General features: G+C 44.0%; 1 protein-coding gene across 2 annotated transcripts in view; it reads left to right on the top strand.

Moving 5' to 3' along the window:
• The window catches only part of coro7 (coronin 7), a 107645-nt gene that overhangs the window by 25610 nt on the left and 55652 nt on the right, over window positions 1-26383 (top strand). Inside the window, exons 1-3 of one of the 2 annotated variants that reach the window (XM_029250436.1) lie at window positions 2369-2426; window positions 4782-4868; window positions 9223-9305. In XM_029250436.1, coding sequence (XP_029106269.1) covers window positions 2397-2426; window positions 4782-4868; window positions 9223-9305 — 200 coding nt within the window. In that variant the 5' untranslated portion in view covers window positions 2369-2396. Of the gene's footprint in view, window positions 1-2368; window positions 2427-4781; window positions 4869-9222; window positions 9306-26383 lie in introns of those variants that run through there. The other variant, XM_029250435.1, reaches the window with a different exon arrangement.

Below are 26383 nucleotides of genomic sequence, written 5' to 3'. Positions count from 1 at the left end.
CAGGGACTTTACAATGTACTTTTACACACCCACTCAGAACGCATGAATATTGCCCACTCATGCGCAGAATGCATATTAAACGGTTAGAAGAAGTTAGATTTCTGCCGCAGCTTCACTTGGGGACTGGGGGGTCTGCCCTTGGGACTTTGAGTGAACTCTGCATTGTCTACATATATTGCGTGTGAACATTCACTTTCACGCCAGACAATGCAGAGCTGAATAATGCAGGCTGTTGTTTCTACCATTCCTCTTTTATGGTTTTTAAATTCATTCTGACAATTATTAATAGTAATTTAGGTAATGCTTTTCTCTAAAGTGATTTACAATGTGCTACTTACATTGATTTTCCCATTTATACAGGTGGTTTATTTTTATTGGAGCAATTCAGGATAAGTACCTTGATCAATGGTTCTACAACAGCACTGAGGATTCAAACTGAAAACAAATCAGTCTTTCAACCTGAAGGCAACAGCTCTAACTATAACGCTGCCTGTTGTCGCTCCTTTACAGTACCCCTCTCCATATTCTTGTTCAAGTACTTAAATGCCAGCTTGGGTGAAGCTCATTTTCATTTTTTTTTACTATTGACAGTAATGATTTACGATTATTATTATTAATGATATAAAAGAGATGGCGTATTGTTTTTATTTTTAGCATTTTTACTGTCAATATTCTGTTAGCAATTGTTTTTACCCAGTATGACAGCAGTTTTACCCCTTTAACCCATTCTTGATGTTTTATTAATTTATTTATTTGAACGAACAATTAATATGTCAGAGTTGTCTTATTTAACCACTACATGCACTGCCGCTTTCCTTAGCCTGTTCCTCAATCACCATGAGGGGCTCAAAAGTACAAAATAAAAAGTTGGGATTTGATTAACAGCTTTATACAAAGGCTTATTTAAACATAGCCGACCACTTGATTCTCTCATCCTGCAGCTTGAGTGTTTGATCCTGAAGTTATGGCATTGTAGGGCAAAGATACAGACTAGAATGTCTTTAGCTAGTAATGGAAAGGGAAGCAGTGTCTTCTGAACTGAAATGAATGTGTCTTTTGCTCATAAGTAGGAGTACAGGTATATGTGACTGCAGGTCAGAGGCCTCACTGTGCACTTTGAGGTGATGCTGTACATAGTGTTCCATGATCAGTGTGTGCTCATACGCTTTTTTTTTTTTTTTTAAAGAAACAAATTTATGTAATTTATACCTGCTTTTTACTTCCAACTGTAAGAAGAGATATGAGTGAAAGAGCCGGGGGAGGTGGGATGGAGATGCTTGTGGGAGCAAGAGGAGGCCGAAGGCTAGAAGATGTTTTCAATTATTGGTGAAAATGTCGTAGTTGGCAAGAGAGGAAATGAGGAAATAAAACGACTGGATTGCTTTAAGTGTTTTTCCCTGTCTTTTTCCTCCTACTGTCTCTCCTTCTCTGTTTCCCTCATCAGTGGTCTTTCTGGCTTCCACCAGAGGGGAAAGAGTGAAGGGATATGGAGGGGGGGGGTCAAAATTGGGTTGCCGTTACTTTCGCCTCCCTGTCCTCCTGGCAAACAAGAAAGAAAAAGAAATGGAGGAGCATGTGGATATGAAAGGCAACAAATGGAGAGAGGGACTTGGAGAGAGGAAGATGGTGCTTCTGAGCTCTGTTCATGGACACCTGATCCTTTTCCTGGTGGGAGGATCAGCATTCCAACACAGTGACAAGATGATGCTTTCAGCCTGTTTGAGCTCTGGATGCGTTAGCGGCAAGGGTGACAGAAGTGGGGGCTGTGTTTTTATTAGGAGCGCACGTTCCTGAAAGCCAGGAATTTGGCAGGGACTTCATCTTGCTTTCCAGGACTCCAGCTCTTGCTCCCATTTACCTCTCAGAATGACTACATTGGTGTCCTTTTATTGGATATGAAGTTGTTGCTTTTTTCATTTTGGTTTACCCCTCTTTGTGATGACACTTCAGATAAAGGATTCTGAAGGGATCTTCATGTCACCTTCATAAGCTGTGCAAAAACATTCCTAAATGCTCATGTCAGCATTGGAAGATTGTCAAAGTACACTCTGTATACTTGCTACAGTGGAGCTGCATAATCATTTCTTACACAGTTCATCACCTTCTTGAGCTGCATATAAACATGCTTTCGTGATAAGTACTTCAGGAAGGTGTTATGGAGGTCTTAAGGTGTTTGTTTAAACGGTTCCAAAATGATCGCAGCTATCCTTCCCTTCACCTGTTGTTCTTTTGATTCTCTGGGTCATTACTCTTCTTTGCCTCAAAAGTGTGTTCCCTATTCTAGGTGTATGGTATTTCCTACAATGGGTGTGGACAGGCTTGTCTGTTGTGCTGTGTTCCTATCACGTTTCTGAGGGAGGCATTGAAGGGCACTGCGTGTTCATCATGTTGCAGGGATGAGAAAGCAAGTGGAAGTGTCCCGTGCAGTAAGTGCATTCCTACTCTCCCCCCCTGCTGTTTACCCAGCCCTTTCCTCCCAAAGAGGGTCTGTCTGGAGTTCGCGCACCTTCTTGGCCTGCTCAGTCAGCAGCTTATGGAATGTTGGTGCTTCCTCTGTCCAGTTTACTCTGTGTGTATCTCTGTGTGTGTCTGTGGGGGGTCGTGTACTATGACCAGCTGCAGCTGTGGAGCATTTCTCATGTGCTGCTAGTGACAACACCCACAGTGCATCTGTGATGCACGCATGCTGCCGGGTTTGTGAACCAATGTGTCTCCGGCACGTGCAGGTCATATGCTGCACACTGAAGCTCTCAGTAAGCCCTGACTTTCACTGTGTGCTTCATTAATCTTGGACTCCTTTCAAGAGAAAGGTTGAAGGTCTGTTTTGTTTTTTTGTCAAACACTAGGCCAGTGCTAGGTCAGTCTGGGATTATCTTAGTTAGTTGGATCTTTGGAAAATGATGAAAAACACCTTCCTTCGCTGCATTCGGTCTTTTGGATGAACTGCACATCCTAACCCAACTCATTTTCACAATGTATTAGTGGATATAGCGCTCCCATTTTTCTCTCTAGAAGAATGGAACTGTGACCTATCATCAGAGAAATGAAAATAGATAATGCATGAGTAGAAGACAGGTACTAGCGTAGCAGTTACACCTGCTGCTTTTCGACCCAATGGTTGTAGGTTCGAATCCCACCTCCAGGTGTTGTACCCTTGAAAAAGGCACTTACCCTAAATTGCTCCAGTAAAATTACCCAACTGTATAAATGGGTAAATAATTGTAAGTTGCTTAACGCTGTAAGTGGCTTTAGAGAAAAGCATCAGCTAAATGAATAAGTGTAAGAATGGAATTTAAATGGTGTTAAAGAAGTTTATCACTGTCCTCTCACTTTTTTTTGCTGTACTGTGTAAAAACCTTTAAACACAGATAAAACTAATGACACCAAATCTAAACGATTAAATTCACTATCCACATGCCCATATACCTCCAGCAATTAGTCCCTTGATTCCAACTTTGCAGCAATTGCTGTAAGTTTCCATTATCGAGCTAAGTTGTAACATTTTTGATGTTTGAGGTGAGGGGTGTGTTTTCCTTCATTACAATTAAAAGGGATAGTGTCATAATTTAATGAAACCAGAGTGGTGCCTTTCTAAACCCTGTTGATACTTCAGTCCTAACACATCTTCCTGTTAGCAAAACATCAATAATAGTTTTTTAACAAGAAAGTTAAGCTTTTATATATACAGGGGAATATATTTTCGCCCCGCTCTCTGCCCAATTCCATTGGCATTCTCCTAACTGCTAGAACAGTCACTCTGAGGAATAAGACATCTTTGCATAAGGAAGAAGGGGTTTTGACCAGACTTTAAAGTCTGCATGTCTGACCAAGGAGGTGGTTCCTCTTTAAGCAGGGTTTTATGCCAAGCTTTCACTCCTGGCCTTGTAGTTTATTTAGCCACTATCATATTTGATGTTATGCTGCGTGGGGACGTGTGGAGAAGTGCAGCCCTGTCAGCTTGTTCCTCTGTTTTCTGTGCTCTGCTGCGTGGCACCAAGTTTCTCTGTCTTGCTCAGTCAGCCCTACAATCAATGTGCTGACCATAAGAGCAGGTTGTTGGTGATGCTCAGAGGTATTTGCTGAGGCCCAGTTGGTCCAGCAATTAATCCACATGCTATGCCAAGTCATGGATGGATTGCTTACAACCTTGCTGTGAGGTACAAGTGTTGCTTTTCTCACTTTGTCAGATGGCGAATCCCCTTAGGACACACTACTGGATTGATCAAACAGCTTGAGCAGCAGTTCTGTCACTCAGTGAAATGTGTTGATAAATTTGCTTTCAGATCCTACTAGAGATACTGGATACACAAATATATGCAACAGTACATTTGTACAAATCTTACACAAAGAGCTCTGATGTATATCATCTGCTAATTTTAAGCAGTTCCTCAGACTGCAGCAGCCTGCCTTTGGATCACAGCTGGAGTAACACTTGTGTTAGCTCACACTTGACACACCTCTAACTCCTACATGGCCCCATTCATTAGTGATCTGCCCAAAACTTTATCTAACCCACCTTTAAAATTCTAAAGGGCCACAAAAATATGAATTTGTTCACCAACCCCAGCCATCACTTTCCATACGCTGCATCTAACAGTGCTGCCAGTGTTATAGGAGTAAGCTTCTGATGTGTCCATTTTTCTTTGGATTTGTCTGTTTCTGTTCCTTCACATGAGCAAGACCAAATTCATCCAATTTTTCAGAACCTTTTGTGTTGCCCTTCTGTTATAGCCCCATGTTGACACTAACTTACTGTTTTTACTTCTCTTGTTTTTACTCAGAGTGCTGTGAGCTTTCAGACCAACAAGGAATCACACATACTTTGGGTGAAGGACTCTGACCACATCCTGACCACTGGATTCAATCAGGTAAGAAGGATGCTGTCCTCTTTGCCAGGCAAAACATGTTTTTTTTTTCCCCTTTTAAATGTGACTAGCCAGGGTGAGGGAGGTAGGGAAAGCATTCCCTTAGGTGCCCCTACGGTTACTCTCAGTAAGTGTTTTTAACCCTGGTATAGGTGGGGAAAGCAAAGTTTTGTGAAATGTGTAGTTTGCAGTGACATGAAAATTAAGGGCACCCTGTGCTTCTACGATAGACTGTGAATTGCTATAACTTTTGGAATTTGGGATTATTGATACCGAGTCGATGGATTTGGTTGGTGGACTGGCCTAGACTGCTGTTTTGGAAATATGTTGAGCTGATGACCAATTCAAGTCGCAGACTCCCAGCCTATAAAGTTCCAGACAGCTGCAAGCACTATATATTATTCTTTATTGGCAACCAGCAAGTTGGCGGAAGGGCTTGCGTGATCCAGGGATCTCCAGAGCTATATCGTCGGGAGCAGTATGCTCCTGGTAGGGTCTCCCAAGGCGAACAGGTCTGGAGTGAAGATCCAGACTAACATGATCCAAAACCCCCATGAAAAAAGTAAATCGGAGAACATTTACCCTGCCCGGAAGGGGGTCACCGGGACCTACCCCTGGAGCCAGACCTGGGAGTAATGTTCCCAGGCTAGCACCTAGTGGCCAGGCAACCCACGTAACCCGGCCAGGCTCAGCCCGAAAAGGCAATGTGGGGGAGCCATGTGGGCCCACCACCCGCAAGGTCCAACATGGGGGTTGGGTACGATGCTTTTCAGGCAGTAGGAGCAGGCAGGGTGGCACGTGGCATTGCGGAAACTGGCTCTTGGCATGTAGAATGTATCCTCGCTTCGGGGGAAGAAGCCGAAACTGGTGCAGGAGGTTGAGAGATACCAACTAGATATAGTTGGGCTCACCTCCACTCAGTGTTGGCTCTAGAACCAAACTCCTCCATAGGCGGTGGTCTCTTTTCCACTCAGGAGTTGCACAGGGTGAGAGGCGCTGGGCAGGTGTGGGGATACTCACAAGCCCCCAGCTGGCTGCCATACAGTTGGAGTTTATCCCGCTGGATGAGAGGGTCGTCTCAATACGACTTAAAGTTGGAGAGAGGAAAACTTGGACTGTTATGTGTGCTTATACACCAAACAGCAGTGCAGAGTATTTGACCTTCTTGGAGAGAGTGGGTGGGGTTCTGGACAGGGCCTCACCTACAGACTCCATAGTCCTGCTGGGAGACTTCAACGCTCACGTTGGCAATGACTGGGAAATCTGGAGGGGGTGATTGGGTAGAACGGCTTGCCCAATTTAGACCCAAATGGTGAAATGTTATTGGACTTCTGCACTAGTCATGGTTTGTCCATAACAAACACTATGTTGGAACACAAGGATGGTCATAAGTGTACTTGGTACCAGAGCTCCTTGGGCCAAAGGTCAATGATCAACTTTGTGGTCGTTTCTTCTGACTTGAGGCCACGTGTTCTGGACACTCGGGTGAGGAGAGGTGCTGAGCTGTCAACCGATCACCATCTAGTGGTGAGTTGGATCAGATGGTGGGGAAAACTGATGGACAGACCCGGTAGACTCAAGTGTTTAGTGAGGGTGTGCTGGGAACGACTGTCGGAAGACCCTGTCCGGAATGATTTTAACTCACACTTCCAGGAGAGCTTCTACCATGTCCTGGAGGAGGTAGGGGACATGGAGTCTAAATGGACCCTGTTCAAAACCTCCATTGTAGAAGCAGCCAGGCACAGCTGTGGCCAAAAGCTTGTTGGCAACCCAAGAACCCGCTGGTGGACACCGGTGGTGAGGGAAGCTGTCAAGCTGAAGAAGGAGGCCTGTAGGGCCTGGTTGGCTCTAGGCACTCCTGACTCAGCAGACAGGTACCAGCAGGCAAAAATGGCGGCAGTGGCTGCGGTTGCAAAAGCAAAATCCAGAGCGTGAGAGGACTTTGGAGTGAGTATGGAAAATGACAGCCTCAAAGAGGGTCTGGAGAACCATCTGGTGGCTCAGGAGGGGTCGGAAGAGCTTTACTCAAGTTGTGTTCAGCAAGAGTGGAGAAACTCCGACCTCTAATGAGGACATTGTCAGGAGGTGGAAAGAGCACTTTGAGGAACTCTTAAACTTGAGAGATATGCCTCCCTTACAGGAGTCGGGGCCAGAGGCTTCCGGGCTATCAGAGTCCGTTTCCCTGGTGGAAGTCACTGAGGTAGTTAGAAAGCTCCACAGTGGCAAAGCACTGGGGGTGGATGAGATTTGCCCAGAACTGCTTAAGGCCCTGGATGTTGTAGGGCTGTCATAGTTGACACTCCTCTGCAACGTTGCATGGACCTCAGGGACAGTGCCATTGGATTTGCAAACTGGGGTGGTGATCCCTATCTTTTAAGAAAGGGGACCGGAGAGTGTGTGCCAGCTATTGGGATATCACACTTCCCAGCCTCCCTGAGAAAGTCTATGCCAGGGTGCTGGAAAGGAGGCTCCGGCCAATGGTTGAACCTCGGATTGAAGAGGAACAATGCGGATTCCGTCCTGGCTGTGGGACAGTGGGCCGGCTTCTTACCGTCTCACAGATAATTGAGGGGGCATGGGAGTTCGCTAATCCAGTCTACATGTGTTTTGTGGACTTGGAGAAGGCCTATGACCGTGTTCCTCGAGAAATTCTGTGAGAGGTGCTTAGGGAGTATGGGGAGCTGGGGCCACTACTGCAGGCCATTCAGTCTCTGTACACACGGAGCAAGAGCTGTGTCTGCATACTTGGCATTAAGTCAAGCCCGTTCAATGTGGGTGCTGGACTCTGCCAAGGTTGTGCCTTGTCCCCACTCCTGTTTGTGGTTTTCATGGACAGGGTATCAAGGTGCATTTGAGGTCAGGAGGGCATTCTATGTGGGAGTCGGAAGGTGACGTCTCTGCTTTTTTGCGGATGATGTTGTCCTTTTGGCACCGTCGCATGGTTGCTTCCAGCACGCACTGGAACGGTTTACAGGCGAGTGTTAAACGGTTGGTATGAGGATCAGCACCTCCAAGTCTGAGTCTATGGTTCTCTCACAGGAAAGCATGGCATACCCCCTCCAGGTAAGGGGAGAGAATTATCCCCAGGTGGAGGAGTTTAAGTGTCTTGGAGTCTTGTTCATGAGTGAGGGGAGAAGGGAACGTGAGATCGACCGCAGACTAGGAGCAGCGACAGCCGTAATGCAGTCGCTGTACCGGACTGTCATGATGAAGGGGAAGCTGAGCCATAAGGCAAGCTCTCTATTTACTGGTCGATCTACGTCCCTACCCTCACCTGTGGTCATGAACTCTGGGTAATGACCGAAAGAATAAGATCATGGATACAAGTGGCGGAAATGAGCTTTTTCCGCAGGGTGTTGGGACTCACTTTCCATGACAGGGTGAGGAGTTCGGACATCTGGGAGGAACTTGGAGTAGAGCCGCTATTCCTCCACATTGAGAGGAGCCAGTTTAGGTGGTTTGGGCATCTGATAAGGATGCCCCCAGGGCACCTCCCTTTGGAAGTATACCAGGCATGGCCAACTGGGACGGGGCCCCGAGATCAGCCCAGACCCACTGGAGGGATTGTATCTCACGGTTGGCCTGGGAACGGCTGGGGATCCCCTGGGCTGAGCTGGAGGAAGTTGCAGGGGACAGGGGCGGCTGGGCCTTTCTGCTCTCCCTGTTGCCACCGAGACCCTAGAAGGACAAGCGGGCAAGAAAATGGATGGATGGATGGCAACTTGCTTATTAACAAGTCTGTTATATAATTTTATCTCTACTGAAGATACTGTTTTACAAAATGCAGTCAGACTCAGATGAAGCTTTGATGTTTGCATTTCTTCATTACATAGACACTTTACTTCAAAGTATCTTCCACTAAACACTTTTGTGTCATCAGCCTACACCTTATTCACCTAAGGTGGCTTATACTGCTAGAGACACTACTTACAATAGGTCACTCATCCATACACCAGTGACACGCACTTTCTGTTTGTCACTCACACACTATAGGTTACTTTAGAATCACCAATCCACCTGGAAAGCAGATAGCACTGTTCCATACCATGGTTTTTGTCAGCATACATTGCACAGATGAGGAAGTCTTTGAACTGTGGGAGGAAGCTCTCACAAATATAGTAAGAACATGCAAATTCCATACAGACTGAGCAGGGATCAAATCCACACCTTCCCACACCACTAAGGCACTGTGAGACAGCAGCACTACTTGCTGTGCCACTTGAGGCAACAATATGTAACATGGAAAGAGATTACTTGGGTAATGACAGTGGGATAAATTTGTGTGCTCCCTTAGGTTCCCCCGGTTTCTGCATGAGTATGAGATGCGATTGTGATAATGATGTCACTATGCCCTTAGGTTCGGGAGAGGGAGGTTCGGCTATGGGACAGCAGGAAACTGGGATCTTCTCTGGGCTCCGTGTCACTGGGCACCTCCAGTGGGTGAGTGAATTAGATAACACAGGTGGACCTTGCTGCAGGTGCTCAAGGGAGGATACATGTGTGCCCCATGAGTTTTGATGGAGGTTCTTCACATTCCTTTCATTTCCCAAGTACACCACACACAGTCCGCTTCCTTCTTGCTGCTGACCTTTAAACCTCACATAATCAAAGCAGCTCTCTTTGACCACATTTGCAATGGCAAATCACTGTACAAACTAACTTCCAGTGCAGTCCAAGGAGATCTAGAAGCTTTTATCAGTGCAGTATAGTGCAAGAGTACCCAAAGCCTTGTACTGCATCAGTGTTTCCTGTCACAGTACAACAGTGATAGTAAGTGGTAGTTTGTGACAATGTTGTAGTACTGTTATGGCAACAAAACAGCACCTCTGGTTCACAGGAAGGGACACCTGCAATCCTGAGTCCCTGGGTCAATCCCAGGGTCACCCAATAGGTGAAAGACAGACTCCACAATAATAGTCCTTCAGGTCATACCCTTAACCGCCATTGAGTTAACAGAGAGAGTCATTCAGCAGGGACTGTCACCAACTGGAATGTTTCTCTGCTGGAATGTTTATTTGTATGAGACTTTTTTCACATATATATGGCTGGACCCTAATTCACTTCCCTCTTCCTTGCTTGTTTTACAAGATTCCCCAGTCAGATAGAGACAATCCATTCATATCTTTGTGACTCCTGACCTCTGCTATTCTGCTGTTACGAAGGCACAGTTTTTGTGCCATAAATGTTTTATTGCATATATGACATCATGATGTATGTATGAATTGAAGAATCTGCAAAACATCTTTGAAACCTATTCAGGGAAAACACTGAAGTATATCTCGTTCTACCAGAGATTTTACCAGCTATGACTACTGCTTGTTAATGCCCAGTATCTTTTTAGTGAAAGTCATTTGGTGCACCGAGATGTCTAATTCATCCAGGAGTCATCATGATTTGTTTCACAAACAATGGAATGTGTTTAATTTGCAGCATCAGATAGAGGAATGTTAAAAGTTTGATTGATTACCATTTGCTTGGGAGGGTTTATTAAGGGCAGATTTGTGGAGAAGCATAGTGACAAGCATCCTGAAAATTTGCCCCTTCCAACTTATGATGGGCTACTTGACATTGCTCAACACCATCACCTAGGGTATGTGCCCTCACCCCCCTATTCATCTGCACTCTTTCCTTATGAAGGCAAACAACCCCAAGCCAGCCTCTGTCTTCGCTGTTCAAAACCTTTCAGCCTTGTTTAAAGATGAAGTGTGACTTTGGATAAAGGTTGACTTTGAAAAGAGCTGTGTTTGCCTTCCAAATATTGATCTGTTCTGCTGGTGCATGGTACTACAGTGGTGGGTGGGGCTTATGGGGACTGGTGGTTCTATTTAGCCCTTTTTAGTATCTGAATCCCAAGATTTGTTCATATTTAGATTAACTCTTCATCTATTTTGCTACATAACTGCAGTGTTGAGACAGTCCTAGCTAGTGTAATTACTGCAAGATCCCCATGTTATGTGTAACGACTCTCTGTAGACAAGAAACCTGATATTTTTAATAACTGCAGGGGTATTTAAGATTGACATCTTATGGTCTACCAGCTTGACACCAAGCAACAGAAAGGTGGAAAAAGACCATCAAAATGTGGCAGTCAGACCAAAGTCTGGACACTCTCCTAGCATCCCACAGCTCCTTGACGCTGCAGCAGTTTCAGCCTTGAGCTCTGTTCTCACTCCTCAGCCCCTGTATTGGTCACCAGCCAGAACAAACTGCAGGCAGGACTCATTTCAGGAACAAAAAATGTAATCGCCACTTCCTCATTTGGAAAAACACGTGTTAGAAAAATTACATCTGCAAGGTGACCTCTTTACTGTAAGTAATTAATACATGCTGTAAACACTGACATCACCTAATATATTTTCTGTGTGGCTATTGTCATTTGTTTAATTTATTAATAAACAGTGACATCACCTAATATACACAATCGTTCACTTTCACGGTTAAACTATCCTATTTTTTTTCCAGTTTTTTTTTCTGTGTTGATCATGAAGATTACTTCATACTTGTACTCTGTCAAATACATTTACAGTTGTTATCTCAGTGTTCTTGTGCAATTTATTTCATATTGCTTGACAAGTTTTTGCACAGCACAGTGATCTAATTGTTAAAAGTTCAAGGGAAGGTTGTTGATCTGGTGAAGGTGAATGACAGATCTTGACTGATCCTGGGAGCGGGGACCACTGAAGCAGTGTGGCAGAGTGACATCCGTGTTTGTGTTTGCACAGCTCAGCACTCCAAAGGTGTGATAAATCTATGTAGATTTGTTTTAAGTATAGAGGAAATTTTTGCATCATCTGAATGCTGCACTAGCTCAGAAAACTTATTTTACATACATTAGAAAAATACCTGCACTGTTCTTTAAAAACTCTTTGCCACTCCCTTTCACCCTAATGTGTCAAAGGCATTGTGATGCCTTGCAAAAGTTCTGAAGGAAAATGACATGACACAAAAAAGGGAGAAGTGTTTGTTTTTTCTTCCAGAACCTCGATTAGCAGAGGGCAGTCAATTATGGTTCCATTTTCATTTAAAAAGCAGATTTGTATCACAGCTCTAATGTGCACAGACCTGCTTTTATTTTTCTTTATCTTTTTCTCCTCCCCCTTTTTTTCCCTACTATGAACATAATTCTTATGAGTTTAATGGGCAGTTTTGGCCATGTTGCAATCAATGAACTTGTATAACCAATAATTTGGTTCAATTGCAATCAGCTTTCTATGTAAACAGTGCTGTGTCACAGCAGTTGCGCTGGCTGGTGGTATTTCCTGTTAAGTCCTGCATTGGGGTCTTCTGCAGACTTTCAGGAACACAGTCATTCCGTCTCCCATGGGGGCACTGAAAAAAAAGCAGGGGGTTTGCTGGGCACTTATCAAGGCTTGATCAACTGGTAGTCTGGTTGGGTAATGAGAGAAGTTGTATGTGCGTTACACACACACACGCATCGTCTGAAACCGCTTGTCCCATACGGGGTCGCAGGGAGCCCGAGCCTAACCCGGCAACACAGGGAGAAAGGCTGGAGGGTGAGGGGACACACCCAGGGCGGGATGCCAGTCCGTCGCAAGGCACCCCAAGCAGGACTCGAACCCCAGACCCACCGGAGAGCAGGACCCGGTCCAACCCACTGCACCACTGTGCCCCTTGCTGTATATGCATTGTTATTTTTTTATTTTTCAAGTACTTGGAAAGCAAAGAATTCTTTCCTGATTAAATCTTCTGCTGTATGGAAGTGGTATATGGAGTGTGCAGTAATAAAAAGCAGTTTTTATTTAATCAAATAGCAACCCAAAATGCATTCCATGACCCATCATACTAAGTGTGAAGAGACATAAAAATCCAGAGCAGAAAAAAACACACATGCTTCATAATGCTTTATGATGCTATACTAAATGTTGTCAAACAAGCGGAAATTTAGTGTATATCATGACACCATTATGAACCCAACAGTAACCAGTTCCATTTATGTCCTTATCATTTGCAGTTACTGAAACAGTGACTAACCCCTGGAAGAGCTAATATATTGTTTCTCAACTATTTTGACAATAGACTCCTTTTGTGACACTGCTAACCCGGATGGATGAATAAGTTTTTGCAGGGAATGAACCAGCCTGTTTTACTTAACCAAAGAGAGTCAAATATGTTAACCACTTTCCTGCCAGATCAGATGCAGCTATAGAGAGAAATTATGGTGTCTGGTGGGATGTGTGACTTGTTTGTGTGTTTGAAAGTGTTGAGGACTGTTTGTCGAGTGATCGCTGTGTGGTTTGTGTAAGCTGGTGTGTTGGGAGTGTTTTTAGGGTGAACACTTCGAGGTTTAAATATGCTGCTGTGTGTAAGGGGTTATACTCTTTGTTCTTGGAATCACCCTGCCCTGTTTGTGCTGGACTTCCCTGCGAATTCACGCTCTCTGAATTCAGCCCACTCTCAGAATCTAAAATCTCCGACCTTCTGATATCACACAGAGCCACCACCTGCTTGCTAGATCCGATCCCATTGTCACTCCTACAGATCATCTCCCCGCAACTCTCCACCTTCTCTAAGGTCAACTCCTTGCACTCCTCTGGTTGCTTCCCATTTGCCTTCAAAACTGCTCTAATTTCACCTCTGGTAAAGAAACCCCCTCTGGATCCTAACTCAGTCCAAAACTACAGGCTGGTCTCCCTCCACTCTTTTCTGTCTAAAACTCTAGAACGGGCAGCCTGTGATGAGCTATCTGAATTCCTCACCGGGAACCATCTCCTTGATGGATATCAATCTGGATTTAGAGGTGGGCACTCCACTAAGACAGTGCTCCTGGCAGTGTCTGATGCTCTCCAGTCGGCTAGAGCAGCCTCCCTTTCCATGGTCCTTATCCTCCTCGACCGGTCTGCAGCATTCGACACTGTCAACCACCAGATTCTACTCTCCTCTCTGTCAGCTTTGGATCATAGGAACGGTACTAGGATGGTTTGAGTCCTACCTATCTGACAAATCCTATCAAGTGCTCTGGCGGGGCTCCTATTCTTCTCTGCCTCTCTCAACTGGTGTCCCACAGGGCTTGGTACTGGGCCCTCTGCTCTTCTCAGTTTACACCTCCACCCCCGGCTCTGTTATTATCTCCCATGGATTCAAATATCACTGCTACGCTGATGATACCCGGCTCTTTCTGTCCTTTCCACTTGGAGCATCGGACATTTCCGCGTGCATCACTGCCTGTCTGTCAGACAGCTCTGCATGGATGTCTCATCACCACCTACAACTCAACCTCTCCAAAACAGAGATCTTATACCTCCCAACTGGCCTGTCTTCCTGTCATGATCTCTCGATCAAACTGGAGAAGTCACTCATTTTACTTACCTCCTTAGCTAAGAATCTGGGAGTGATGATTGACTCAAGTCTATCTTTCTCTCAGCACACTGAAGCCACAACCCAGACCTGATGATACATCCTGCATAACATCCGCAGGATCCGTCCTTACCACATAACAGACTGTGTGTAACTACTTGTCCAGGCCATTGTCACATCTCGTCGTCTGGACTACTGCAACTCTCTCCTGTCTGGCCTTCCCACTACTGCCATCAAACCTCTACAGCTGATACAGAATGCTGCTGCCCGAGTTGTGTTTGATTTGCCGAAGCGTTCCCATGTATCTCCTTTACTCGTTTCTCTGCACTGGCTTCCTATAGCTGCCCGGATCAAATTTAAGACCCTGATTATAGCCTACAAATTCATCAATAGAACTGCTCCCAGCTATCTACAAAACTTGATCATTTGCTATGATCTTCCACATCTGCCTGCTTGGTGGTCCTACGCATGAAAGTTAAAGCACGGATGTTCTTGGCTCTGGCTCCATTGTGGTGGAACGACCTCCCCCCTCACTCAGAACTGCTGAATCTTTGTCCACATTTAATAAGATCTTAAAACTCACCTCTTCCAGACTCATTTTGCCCATGATCTCTTAAGTTCATGTAAGGTATAACTGTTCATGCACTGTAACTTTAAATCCATGCCCTGATGTCTCTTTCTTCTAATGTAATGCACAAATTGTATTTTCTGTGAGATATGTCACTTTGGAGTATATGTAAATCTAAATTAAAAAATGTAAATCTTTTTTTTTTTTTTCTCCCCTTCTTCCCTCCAATGATTGGGATTGGGCCTAGTCCCATCCGGTGTAATTGATCCAAACCACTTTAATCAGTGAGGATTGAGGAAGTATTTTCCTAATAAATGTGGCCCCTGTTTGGGATCCCTTCTAGCCCTTTTCTCCCTTTGAATGGAATCAAAGACATTTGCAGCTAAGTGGCAGATGTTCTGGTTACTAAAAGAGGGGGAAAAAAAAACCTGTAGAAGCTTGTGTTTATGCTTAGCATGTGTTACAACCACACTAGTTCCATTATTTTTTTTTCTGCACAGTCAGCTAGTTTCTGCAAGTTATCTTTTGTACAGCAGAACACTACTACACTTTGCACGAGTTCTGCAAAAAGAAACCGTGAGGCCGGATATACAAATCCCAGGTATTGAAGTAGAGGCTGCACTGTCTGCCAGACAACTCACATCAGGTTGGCTGAGCATGCAACAGTGGAAATGTGTCCTTGCATTTTCAGGAGATGGGATGAGTAGTGGGCTGGCACTCGGTCTGCCCTGACTTAGATTCCAGTGCAGTCTCATAAATTTATCAGATCGTTCTTTCGCTATGTGGCAAACTGTGCTGAGTGGCCAACTGCTTCTAGAACTTGACTAAGAGAGAAGAAATTTGCTCTGTTCCAGCAGACTACCGCTCTCACCTGACTTTTCCAATTATTCTTGCTATCAAAATCACTGGAAAAGAGTGCCAGGAGGTCCTGTGATGTGCATTAGGTGGCTTTCAGAGAGAAGTAACTGAGCCATTTCACCACCTGGTAAAAGAAAAAAATATTTGGAAATGTTAGGCAGCAGGCTGGAAATAGTGACTTTAGATCTCTTGAGGTTTTTGATTTCATTCTGTAGGTATTTGCTCAGCATCTGCAAAAGAGAGAGTTGAAGTCACCACAGATGAAAAGTACAATATGCGAACCCAAGTGCGGTGCTCCTTCCTTTTCTGGAATTTGTATGTTTTTGATTAGGAGTCTTGGAGCTTGGAGCAACTATTATTTCTGAATTATTGCCCTAATATGATGATGACAATGCATTGAGAGGGCCCACTGTTGGATGGCTGCTTTGTTATTGTGTACTTTGCTATTCAGAAGATGTCAGAATGCTTTACACTGTGGAGTATGTTCCCCCCCACCACCACAGGTCACTATTGTTTCAAATATCGCTTTCTGCCAATGCAAGCCTTTTGGCTCAGGATGGTCCGAGGTTGCTTTTCCCACTCAGGTTCCTCATTATCATCAGGAACTTTCTGTATACAAATATTGTGTCTCCTTTTACATGAGTGGTTTACATATGTTTCTGTGTGTGGATGTTTTAACAAATTTATACTTAAGTGTTTAAGAAAGAGTGCATCTCTCTAATGACCACCTGCCACCTGAATGAAAGAGCGATTATACCAGTAGAGTTTTACCAAAAGGAACTTGCTGTCTTTCTCTTTTTACCCTCATAACCACATAAAACCTGTGTTTTCTGGCAATGGACACAAGTGTGGTGAGACTGGTTGAAACTGGAACTTATTCATATAAAATTAGTTAGTGGAATTATGACTTCAAAGCCCAAGGAAACATAGGGAGAGGGTACAGCATTTTTGGACAGCAATTTGTTCACTCTTAAAACTTGTAGTATGCGAAGTCAGATCCTGGTAGAGGAAATCCTTTTGTAGTTTTTACTATGGCTCTCATCCTCATATGAAGTGCATGTTTTATAAACTGTGTGCTCACACACACGCTCACTTGTGGCAGAGGAGGCAAAATAGGTAGTTGCTGGATCCAAGGAAAGGCTTATTTTTTGCTGATATGGTTCAAATTATAACAGAGACGGGTGTCTGAAAGTGTACTTGGGAGCCGGGGCCTCGTAGAAGTACATAGGCTGTGTACCAACACATCAATCTTAATTTCTAAATTGACTGACTCAGATCCTCCTGCAGTCCTTATTTTTCCTAGATCTTACAATGCAAAATCACCCACCAGCACGTCCTTCCCCGTAAGCTTAAGTAATAGGGCTTATAGTGTGTCATGGAGAATTGTGGGGATCCGTTTTTGGTTTGTTCATCTTCTAAATCACTATAACACTTGACATGTATTTCACTAAAGGGTTTTTAATTGCCCTGTATTGTTAAATTAAGAAAAACATCAGTTCTCTACGTGTGTGTGTGTGTGTGTGTGTGTGTGTGTGCACTCACGTGTATTTGCCTGGTGTGCCTTTGATTTGCTTTGGTTAGTGTGTTAACTCTACTATTGCTTCACCCCTGTGTTGCCTCTGAGGTTTGCAGTAAGGAGCTACAGGTGCACTGGCCAAGGCACATTTATTGTGATGGGTGGGGTCAAGCAGTGCAGGGAACGTTTTACTGGGATGGGAAAAGGAATAATGGTTGGGAAAAATAAGAGCACTTGTCCGTCTGGTCACCAAGGGAACATCTTGGCAACAGAGCACTTCTACACCTGCTATTTCTGCTCACAGAGCAGCCAAGGCAGGGAGCCGAACAATGAGAGGAGCTTAACAAGGTTAAAAACTTCATTAAAACTTAACTGAAGGTGAATAAAGGGGAAGTTCTCTTATTCTTTAAGGATAAAAGGTGAAGAGCTTTTAAAAGGGAAGGTTCTTTGTTTATCTTGACTGGAAGAGTACTGTTTGCCATCCCTGTAGTTTGGAATGTGCACGACAGTCCCTTTGTTGAAGTGGGGCAGTTCATAAATATGAGACCTTTTAGTTAAGTCTTTTGTCTCTCAGGTTTGTTTGATTTTGAGAGTTTTATCAATTAAAATTTACTGTAAATGCAACAGGGACACGGTGGCGCAGCAGGTTTGGCCGAGTCCCGCTTGGGGTGCCTTGTGACGGACTGGCGTCCCGTCCTGGGTGTGTCCCCTCCCCCTCCAGCCTTATGCCCTGTGTTGCCAGGTTAGGCTCCTGCTTGCCGTGACCCCGCTTGGAACAAGCGGTTTCAGTCTGTGTGTGTGTGTGTGTGTGTGTGTGTGTGTAAATGCAGCACCATTTGTTATTTTTGTCAGAACACATTTATACAGTGCTTCTTTACCAACAAGTGGAAAGTTACTGTCATCCCCCAAAAATTAAACTATAAAATGGTGCAGTCTGCATTTTACAGAAATGCTAGCACATTTCCAGTTAACAAGGTAGTCTGCTTGACTGAACAACCTGCTATGTACAACTGTTGCTAATTCTTGCCCGCTACCCCTTAAAATCACTGACTGACTATTGTGCGCTCTTCGCAGGCACAATAATGCCCCTCACAGGGAGGAGTGTGGGGCCTCTCAGCTGGCCGGAAAGGGTGCATTCCTGCAAACAAGCCAAACATGTTGCCGAGACAGACTTGTTTCAACTGGTACCTGTCATTAGTGCTCCCCTAAAGAGCGATTCCCTAAACAAATAATGTAGAACGAAATGGGGAGGGGACTAGCTGTCAAACTTACTGCATCAAATTACTATGTTTGCCTTGCAGCCGCTTTTACCCAAAGTGACTGATGTTCTGACTCATTTATGCAGCTGGCTTCTTTACTGTCTGTTTAGGTTTAGTGTCTTGCTCAAGGGCACAACAGTCCTCATTTGTTGTTAACCTACATCTTTTTAGGCATGAATTCAGTTCCTGAGCCAGTAAAACCAACTGATCTGCCTTTTTACACTTATGGCATCTTTGCGTGTTTCTGCATGGTTCAGTTGCTTGTGCTGTAAGTATTCAGATACATATAAGGTCTTTGCATGCTTGATTTCTCCACCATGAATCTCAGCATCATTTTATTTTCTGTCATTCAGATATGCCTAGCTTGTAAAAACAAACAGGTATTGCCAAAATCCCAAAATGGCAAATATTTCCTGTTTTCCTGCCATTCCCCAGTTGAACTCAGTACAGTATCATGTTGTTTTTTTCCTTAGTGTGACTCAGATTTCTCGTATTTTTCTAACGCGTTTCAAATAACCCACCAAATGGCCTGCGCTCAATATGGGGATGATGGGAGAATCAATTTGCTTTTTGTTCTTTTCTCTCAATTATTTATTATGTTCCCTTTTTATTGCTTTTTACACTTGCATTTCAAAGTCTGACACTGCACCATGCTGGTGTTTTTTTCCAGGTTTTACAGCAATGTCTCTTCTCCTTCTAATCCTCATTTCCTGCTTATGTTGCTCCAACACACAGAAAAGGATACATATACACCAGTGCAAACAGTTCATTTTCATCTCCTTTTGCATATGACCTTTCTTTTTCACTTGCAGCGTACTTTTCCCTTTTCCCCCTCCCTTACCATAAAAAAAAACACCTGACAGCAACAGGGTTTTAATGTGTACGTGTGTGCTGTCTGTCTGTGAGCTCAAGTGTTGTGTGTGTGTGTGTGTGTGTGTGTGTGTGTGGTTCTGACAGGTGCAAAGAGTTGCAACTGGCAACCTGGTCCTCATGAACACGGTGTGCTATTAAATGTAAACCACACCACATTACCAACATATCGGGGTGAGTCAATTCTGCATTTCACTAGACAGTAGCTGTGTTATGTAGATTTGGAGTAGTGGCAACCCCCACCCCCCAAATGGGTGGTCCAGGAGCAACACCAACCCTTGGCTTTAAGAGTCCTCTTTTACTTCTTGTGGTGGGTGGGTATACCTTCTGCTGAAAGAAAATCTTTCAGAGGTTGAGTCCCTGTGGTGACCATGCTGGTGTTTCTGGGCTGAGATGTAGGATTTTTCCATCGATACCAAACTCGTTGCCCTGCTCCACCTTTCTGCCTTGCTGACGGTTGTTTTTTGCTAAGCGTGGCCCCCGTCCCCACCCCGATCCGCCTCCCACTATACAGGGAGCCAGAAAAATGTCCCGCACTGGAGCCAAGCTGACACACAACCACAGAGAAAAAGCCTTGCTTTTTAAAATAAATGAGTCCCTTGAATAGCATATGCACAGCAGTATTGAAAACCATGCATTTAAAACCACCTTTTGGAAACAGCCCTGAATAAATAGATACCTACTGGAGTTTCAGGAGACTACGGAAAGTAAGCATTTGGAGTCTGTGCCTGTTGATCTGCTCCTGACCACTGAGGGGGTTTTTAATAATGTCTCATTGAGCCACACCTTGCTTGTCTTCAGCCATCCCTTGCCGCTGTCCTTTTTTTTCCCCCCCGTCTAAGTTTTGACATCATTGCTTCATGTTTCTGATGTATTTAGAAGCTTGTGTGGTTTCTGAAAGGAGAGCAAATGGACAAAATGTATGAGACGAGAGAGAAGGAAAGAGCTAGTTAAAGTATAGGAGGAAATGAGAGGAAAAAATGGCGTGTGGTTGGGAAGACAGCGTGGCAGTACAGGCCTCTTCACACAGCGATGTACATGTGTGCTTTGCATTGGAAGCAGCTCACTATTACTGACCATGTGTATAGACATACCCTGCAGAAGGGGATAGCCGTACCACCTCCCGGATGTTTTCTCCACTTTTGCTAGTACACCACTCACATCACTCGTTACTGTTTGCCTGCTTTTTTGTCTTGAAGTCTTCCAACTAGGCCTGAGCTATTGCGTTACCACTGGTACATTGTGTCTGCAGCAGTTGTGCCATCCTCGCTCCCCTCATTACACCATGTGCCTTTGGTTTACAGTACCACTTGGCTGGGGTGCGGTGGCGCAGTGGGTTGGACCGCAGTCCTGCTCCCCCGTGGGTCTGGGGTTCGAGTCCCGCTTGGGGTGCCTTGCGACGGACTGGCGTCCCGTCCTGGGTGTGTCCCCTCCCCCTCTGGCCTTACGCCCTGTGTTACCGGGTAGGCTCCGGTTCCCCGTGACCCCGTATGGGACAAGCGGTTCTGAAAATGTGTGTGTGTGTGTGTGTGTGTGTACCACTTGGCTGAATGATAACCTATTACAAACTGCTTGTCTTCAGAGAGGTTAATTTTTTTTTTTTTACAAGTTCCACCAGGAGGCAGAGTTACATGTAGCACTAAGTAGGACAGAGCGGAATGCGTGATAATGGATTCTAAAGCAAATTAATAAATAAATGTATCTGAAAAGAAATGCATCGGTACGAATGGGAGAAATTGGAAAAGATAAGGTGGTGCTGGTTTTAAAAGTCATCTGTTGAGCTATACCTGTATTCATTGGTTTTTTAGTTGTTAGAAAATATATTTTTGGGAGGAAGTTAGGTGTAGTATATTTTGAGTTGTCTCAAAGGAGATTAAAAAGAGATGATATATAGAAGAAATTATATATGTAAAAAAATATGATAATTAAATGAACTTATAACAATAACTAAGCTGTTATTTTATGCGCATTCATTTAACAGGCACTTTTCTCCAAAGCAACTTACAATACTGGAATACTTACAATGATTTATCCATTTTTTACAGCTGGGGTTTTTTCTTTTATTTTTATTTAAATACTGGAGCCATTTAGGGTAAAGACCATTCTTAAGGATAACATGGTAGTAGGTGCGAGCTGAACCTTTGAGTCCGAGTTCAACAGTTCTAACCGTCACACTACATGCTGCTGCTTTTACTTTTTCTGTGTTGCATATCTAAATATTCCAAGTTGCAGATACTTTTAGTAGGTGCTCTCTTTCTCTTTTTGCCATCTCTTGTCAAAACTTGCAAACCTGTTTTTTACTGGCTTGGCTACAGCTCATAAAAATTATTTGTTCCCCGGGCAGACATACAATAGCACAGCTGGATGTTTTTAGGGGAGGTCTTTCTGGATTTCCAGACCCTGTCCGAGGCCAGACAGGAGGAGGATGGAGGGTAAACATAATGAAACAGTCAGCCCCCTTTACTGAGATTTGCAGACCCCTCCAGCTGAAGACTGTGAGGGAAATAAAAGGATGTTTGTTGCTGGAGGCCGCCACCCTGTTGGTGCAGAGGTCAGATGTCATAGTCAAAGATGAGGGGTCAAACCGACCGAAGCCCATGGCATTCAGTTGTTTAAAATAGACATTTGCTCCAGGCTTTGACATTTGATTGTGAAACTAGAATTGGGGTGGATACGGGGGTAAACTTGAACAGGACAAAATTCACTATTTAAACAGAGTATGCATCTTGTTTGCAGCTTGTTTTGAGACCTTGACATGTCACTGAGCCCCTCAGGTTGTAGTTATCAGCGTCCCCTTGGCCTCATGAAAGCTTAGGCATCAGCTTGCTGCTGTTTGTTTGTTCACTTGCTTACCTGCAGTGCTTGACCCCTTGCCTCTGTTCTCTGTAGGGCTACCTTGTGATCTTTGGCATGATTTTTTTCCATAGTCTGAAATTCATGAAAATGGATCCTTGTGTTTGCGATTCATTGACCCACTGTGACCGTCCTGTTGAAGCTTCCTTACTGTTTTTGCAATAAAGTTGACATTACCAGTGTATGTGTGGCGACCTCTTGGTGTTCAGCTTTATCTTGCACAGTTAGTGCACAGCGTTGCAATGTGAGCATGTCAGTTTTTTTGTTGAACAGCAGCATACAATGGAGAACAGGTAACCAAGCTATTCTGTGCTGATCAAGGTACAGCAGCTGATAGTTAGTTGCAGCCCTCAAGGTTTGAGTTTATCAGACTGCTTTTACCAACTTGTTTATTGGTTTGCCACCTACAAAAGGTAGCTGGGACAATTATTGCTGATACAATAGCTAATGTTCCCTCATTGGCATTACTGTTTCTTAGCAGTTCCTAAAGTATTGTGGTAATGAATGAGTGCTTTCACTTTTACTAATTTTCAGGATTGTGTTTTCTTCCCTCTATTCCTGTATCTCTGTGTTCAGTATTCTGGGAGAGCAGCGAGATGGGAATTCACATAGCATTTTTAAACCTTCAAATTTGTATTATGTGATATACAAAGACTCAGTCTCAAAGCCATGTGATGAGGATGGAGATGGAGATGTAATCTTGCAGGGTGACCTGCCTTGTTCTTCCATCCTCAGGACGTTGGTGTTGTAATCAGCCCAAGTGCTATTAAGTCACCCTCACAGCTCTAACCTGCTCCGCATTCCTCAACACTGTGTATGGCCCTGGTCTCCTACTGGATTGCAATAAAGTGCAATTCATGGAAGGGTGTCTACCCTAACCTGGTTATGGCAGGGCACTGGGATGTTCTGTTTGTCTAATATTATTTTGATTAATATAGTTGATCCTTTTCATGGCCTACAAATGATTCATTTATTGTGGCTCTGTTATCATATGGTAAGAATTAGCTGAATCCGGTCTAGAAGTTAGTGGGAAATTAGTAGTGCAGGTTCAGTCACAGCACAGATTATTGAGACATAGGATATCCTTACTTCCTCCTGATGCAAAGAGCAGAAGCTGAAATGAATTGCTTTTTTAATTTATTTTTTAATCTATTCAGTGGATTTCATTACCAATGGCACTGTGCAGAATATTTTCAAGCTTCACCCCTATATTTCCACCCATTTAAATAATTAGATTTTTCAGGATTTTCCAATATTTTATGAATGTCACTCTTCACAGTTGTGCACCTGATGTCTAAAACCACACTGAGTTCACTGGAGATCTCAGATGCCTTGTTTCTTAAGGTTTGAGCATTCACATAAACCCAATGCCAAGCTCACTGCTTTCTTAACCGTTGCAGGCAACCTAAGGTTGAAAAGCTGAGCTGATGTTCACTGGTTGCAGCCTAAAGTCTTAGACTGTGAGAGCACTGCTTCAGTGTCACTCCTGGGCCTCCTTCAAGCAGCAGTGGGTAGCAAGTATGATAGGAAACACATCATACTCCCAAAACACTTCAATACAGACAACCTGGGTATGATTAAAATGCTGGTTAGAATTAGGGGTGTGAGTTTTTCGGGCGGGTCAACGACTTCCACATGAAAACTGAAGAATTTGCAGGAAGAGATTTTGCACTCTTTTTCTTTTTTCCTTCCAACATTCTTTAAATTAAATTCAGACATGCTGTAACGGCGCCAAATCTGACAACAGCCCATCCCAGCTCTTCAAGGTGGAATCCCATAATGTGTCATTTTCTGTGTACGGAGATATTTAAGAACCAGATGATACGGAAAGCTGTTGGAAGTGCCAGAGTCATAAAACATTCCCCACTGCCAGAGGTTTGATGCTTATCTTCTCATTGTGATTGTTTCCAGCGATTTCTCAGCAACCAAGGACATCCCGCCTTTATCATCATCTTTGGGCTAAATAAGAGTAAGGGTGCACCTCCTTCACTAGAAACAACACAGGCAGAAACAATAGTGACCGTAACTAAGTTTCAGCCCTATTTCACCCTTCCATTGGGGTGTAATGGGTTTCAGCTGGGTGCATGGGAGAAAGGGGAGTCGCTGGAACTGCTGTGGACCTTGCCAGTGCCTTCAAACTTGAGTTTAATTTTTCCAGCCCCTCATCACCCCCTGCTCAGTCCCAACCAATGCCCTCTCTCGTTAATGCAACATTTTTTTCTCCCCAAGTAAATTAAATCGCACCCCCTCATCCACTTCCACCCCAACCCCCCCATTCCTTTCAAATGAGAACCACATTTATAGTTTCTTTCCAGGGTGACAGGCTTTTCTGTTTAGATGCATTTTAATTCAGAGTTCATTTTTATAAGTTGCTTTCATTGTATGTTCAGTTCTTTCCTGATCTGTCAACCTGTTCATCTTCATAATACTGGATTTAAAGCCTAAGTGTTCATCTCCAAATGTTGAGGGGCTGGAACACATATGCTCCACACAGACTCTTCTGCATCCCTCCCTCCTCCGCTCACTTGCTTTTTTTCCACCAATGCATTCTATTTTTTTCTCCCCACTTCCTCTTGAACCCTTGAAGCCTGTCATATGACAGCCTATACAGCACCATCACGTATAGAGACAAAATATACCACTCCCGTATAGTACTTGTCATAGCATTCTGTGTCCTGGTTCTTGAAGTGAAATCACTTGGACCTCAAGTCAGTGATGGTGAAAGTATATGCTGAATTGGTCATTTTAGGGACCCCCATTGTCACCTAGGCTTTTGCTTATTTCCAGTCAGCATTTTGCAGTGGGATGACTGCAGACGGAAAATGAAATATAATACTTATGTTTGTTTCGTGCGTTTCACTATTGTTTGAACTGACTGTGAAATAGGTTGCATGTTTTGTGCTGTTTTTCATTAAGAGCAGAACCTGTGAAATAAAACAGGTCACCGCTCATTCTGATTCCAGAATTCATCAACCACGATCAGTAACAGAACAGATCCGCCATCATATGGAGTATATAGGCCCTAATGGACTAGTCCTGTCATCAATTCTTTCTCATTCAGATTTATAGCATATATGTTGTGCCATTTTGGCTTCTCTTGCGATGTGAAACAAACTGTGGTAACCGGTTTCCTCAAGTTGCACTCGGATACTGAGTGCCTCATACCAAATTTGTCAGACACTAGGGATGCAAGGGCACAATACAAGTTCAAGGGAACACGGATACTGCAGTATGTATGTATGCCCCCTTAGTGAAAGATGTATGCATATTATAGTAAGTGGCTCAGGGGTTCCAGTGTTCTGGAGCCTATCCTGGAAGCATAGAGCACGAAGCAGGATACACACTGGATAGGACACTAGTCCAATTCACGCACACTTATTTACATACACAGAGTACTAGCAGTTTATACTTACCAGTTCACCTAAAGCATGTCTTTGGACTGTAGAGGAACCTGGAGCACATGGACAAAACCCAAGTGCAAAGGTAGGTCACCTCGCTGATGGTTACGCAAATAATGGGGTAGGTAGGTCTCCTTTCTGAAGAATGTACAGATACGGTCATTGGTAGTTATCTTGATATCTACCATCTGTAGTGCTCCAAAAACTAGAAGTGGCACACAGTTTCACAGCTTTCATAACAGTACTGTATTTTCATTGCAAGAGCCAGAAAAAGGGGTGGTAAGAATGGGGGGAACAGGGGGAGTAGAAAAGTCATAGATATCAGTTACATTTTTGGGCTCCGAAAACAAAAAGCCTCTCTTTCTCCTTCTAACCACAAGTCCCTGGTTTGGCTTGGAGGACGCCGAGGCGTACACCCACATCAGAGAGAAATCGTGCACACGCTGAATAACAAGAATCACGCGTCTGACCAGACCTCTGGTACGACAAAATGGCCCTCTGGTCTGCAGAAGGCAGCACAAGGAGCTCTAATTCACATTTCACTGTTTTGTTCACTCTTTATATTTGTGTTGACATGTACATATAAAATTGTAGTCACAGCTACTGAAATGCATACCACACATAAATTTGGTCATTGCGTCATAAAGTTTGAATCTCTTTCCTGTAGCCTGTCAATATTTTAGCAGATGATTGTGCTAGAGCTGGGTTAGAGTGAGGCTTAATATCAAATCTCTGAGAGTGGACTTTTACTGACTGTTTTTGCCATCCAGTGAGATCATATGGTTTTTGATTCTTTATTTAGATCAACAGTTGGGGAAGCAAAGCGACACAACAGGTAGCATTGGCGCTATATAGCTCTACGCTTGCGGGTTCGAATCCAG

Source organism: Scleropages formosus, chromosome 3 (assembly GCF_900964775.1).
Source record: "Scleropages formosus chromosome 3, fSclFor1.1, whole genome shotgun sequence".
Lineage (NCBI taxonomy): Eukaryota > Metazoa > Chordata > Actinopteri > Osteoglossiformes > Osteoglossidae > Scleropages > Scleropages formosus.
Note: the sequence above shows the minus strand (reverse complement) of the source record. Positions and strands in the feature narration are given on the sequence as shown.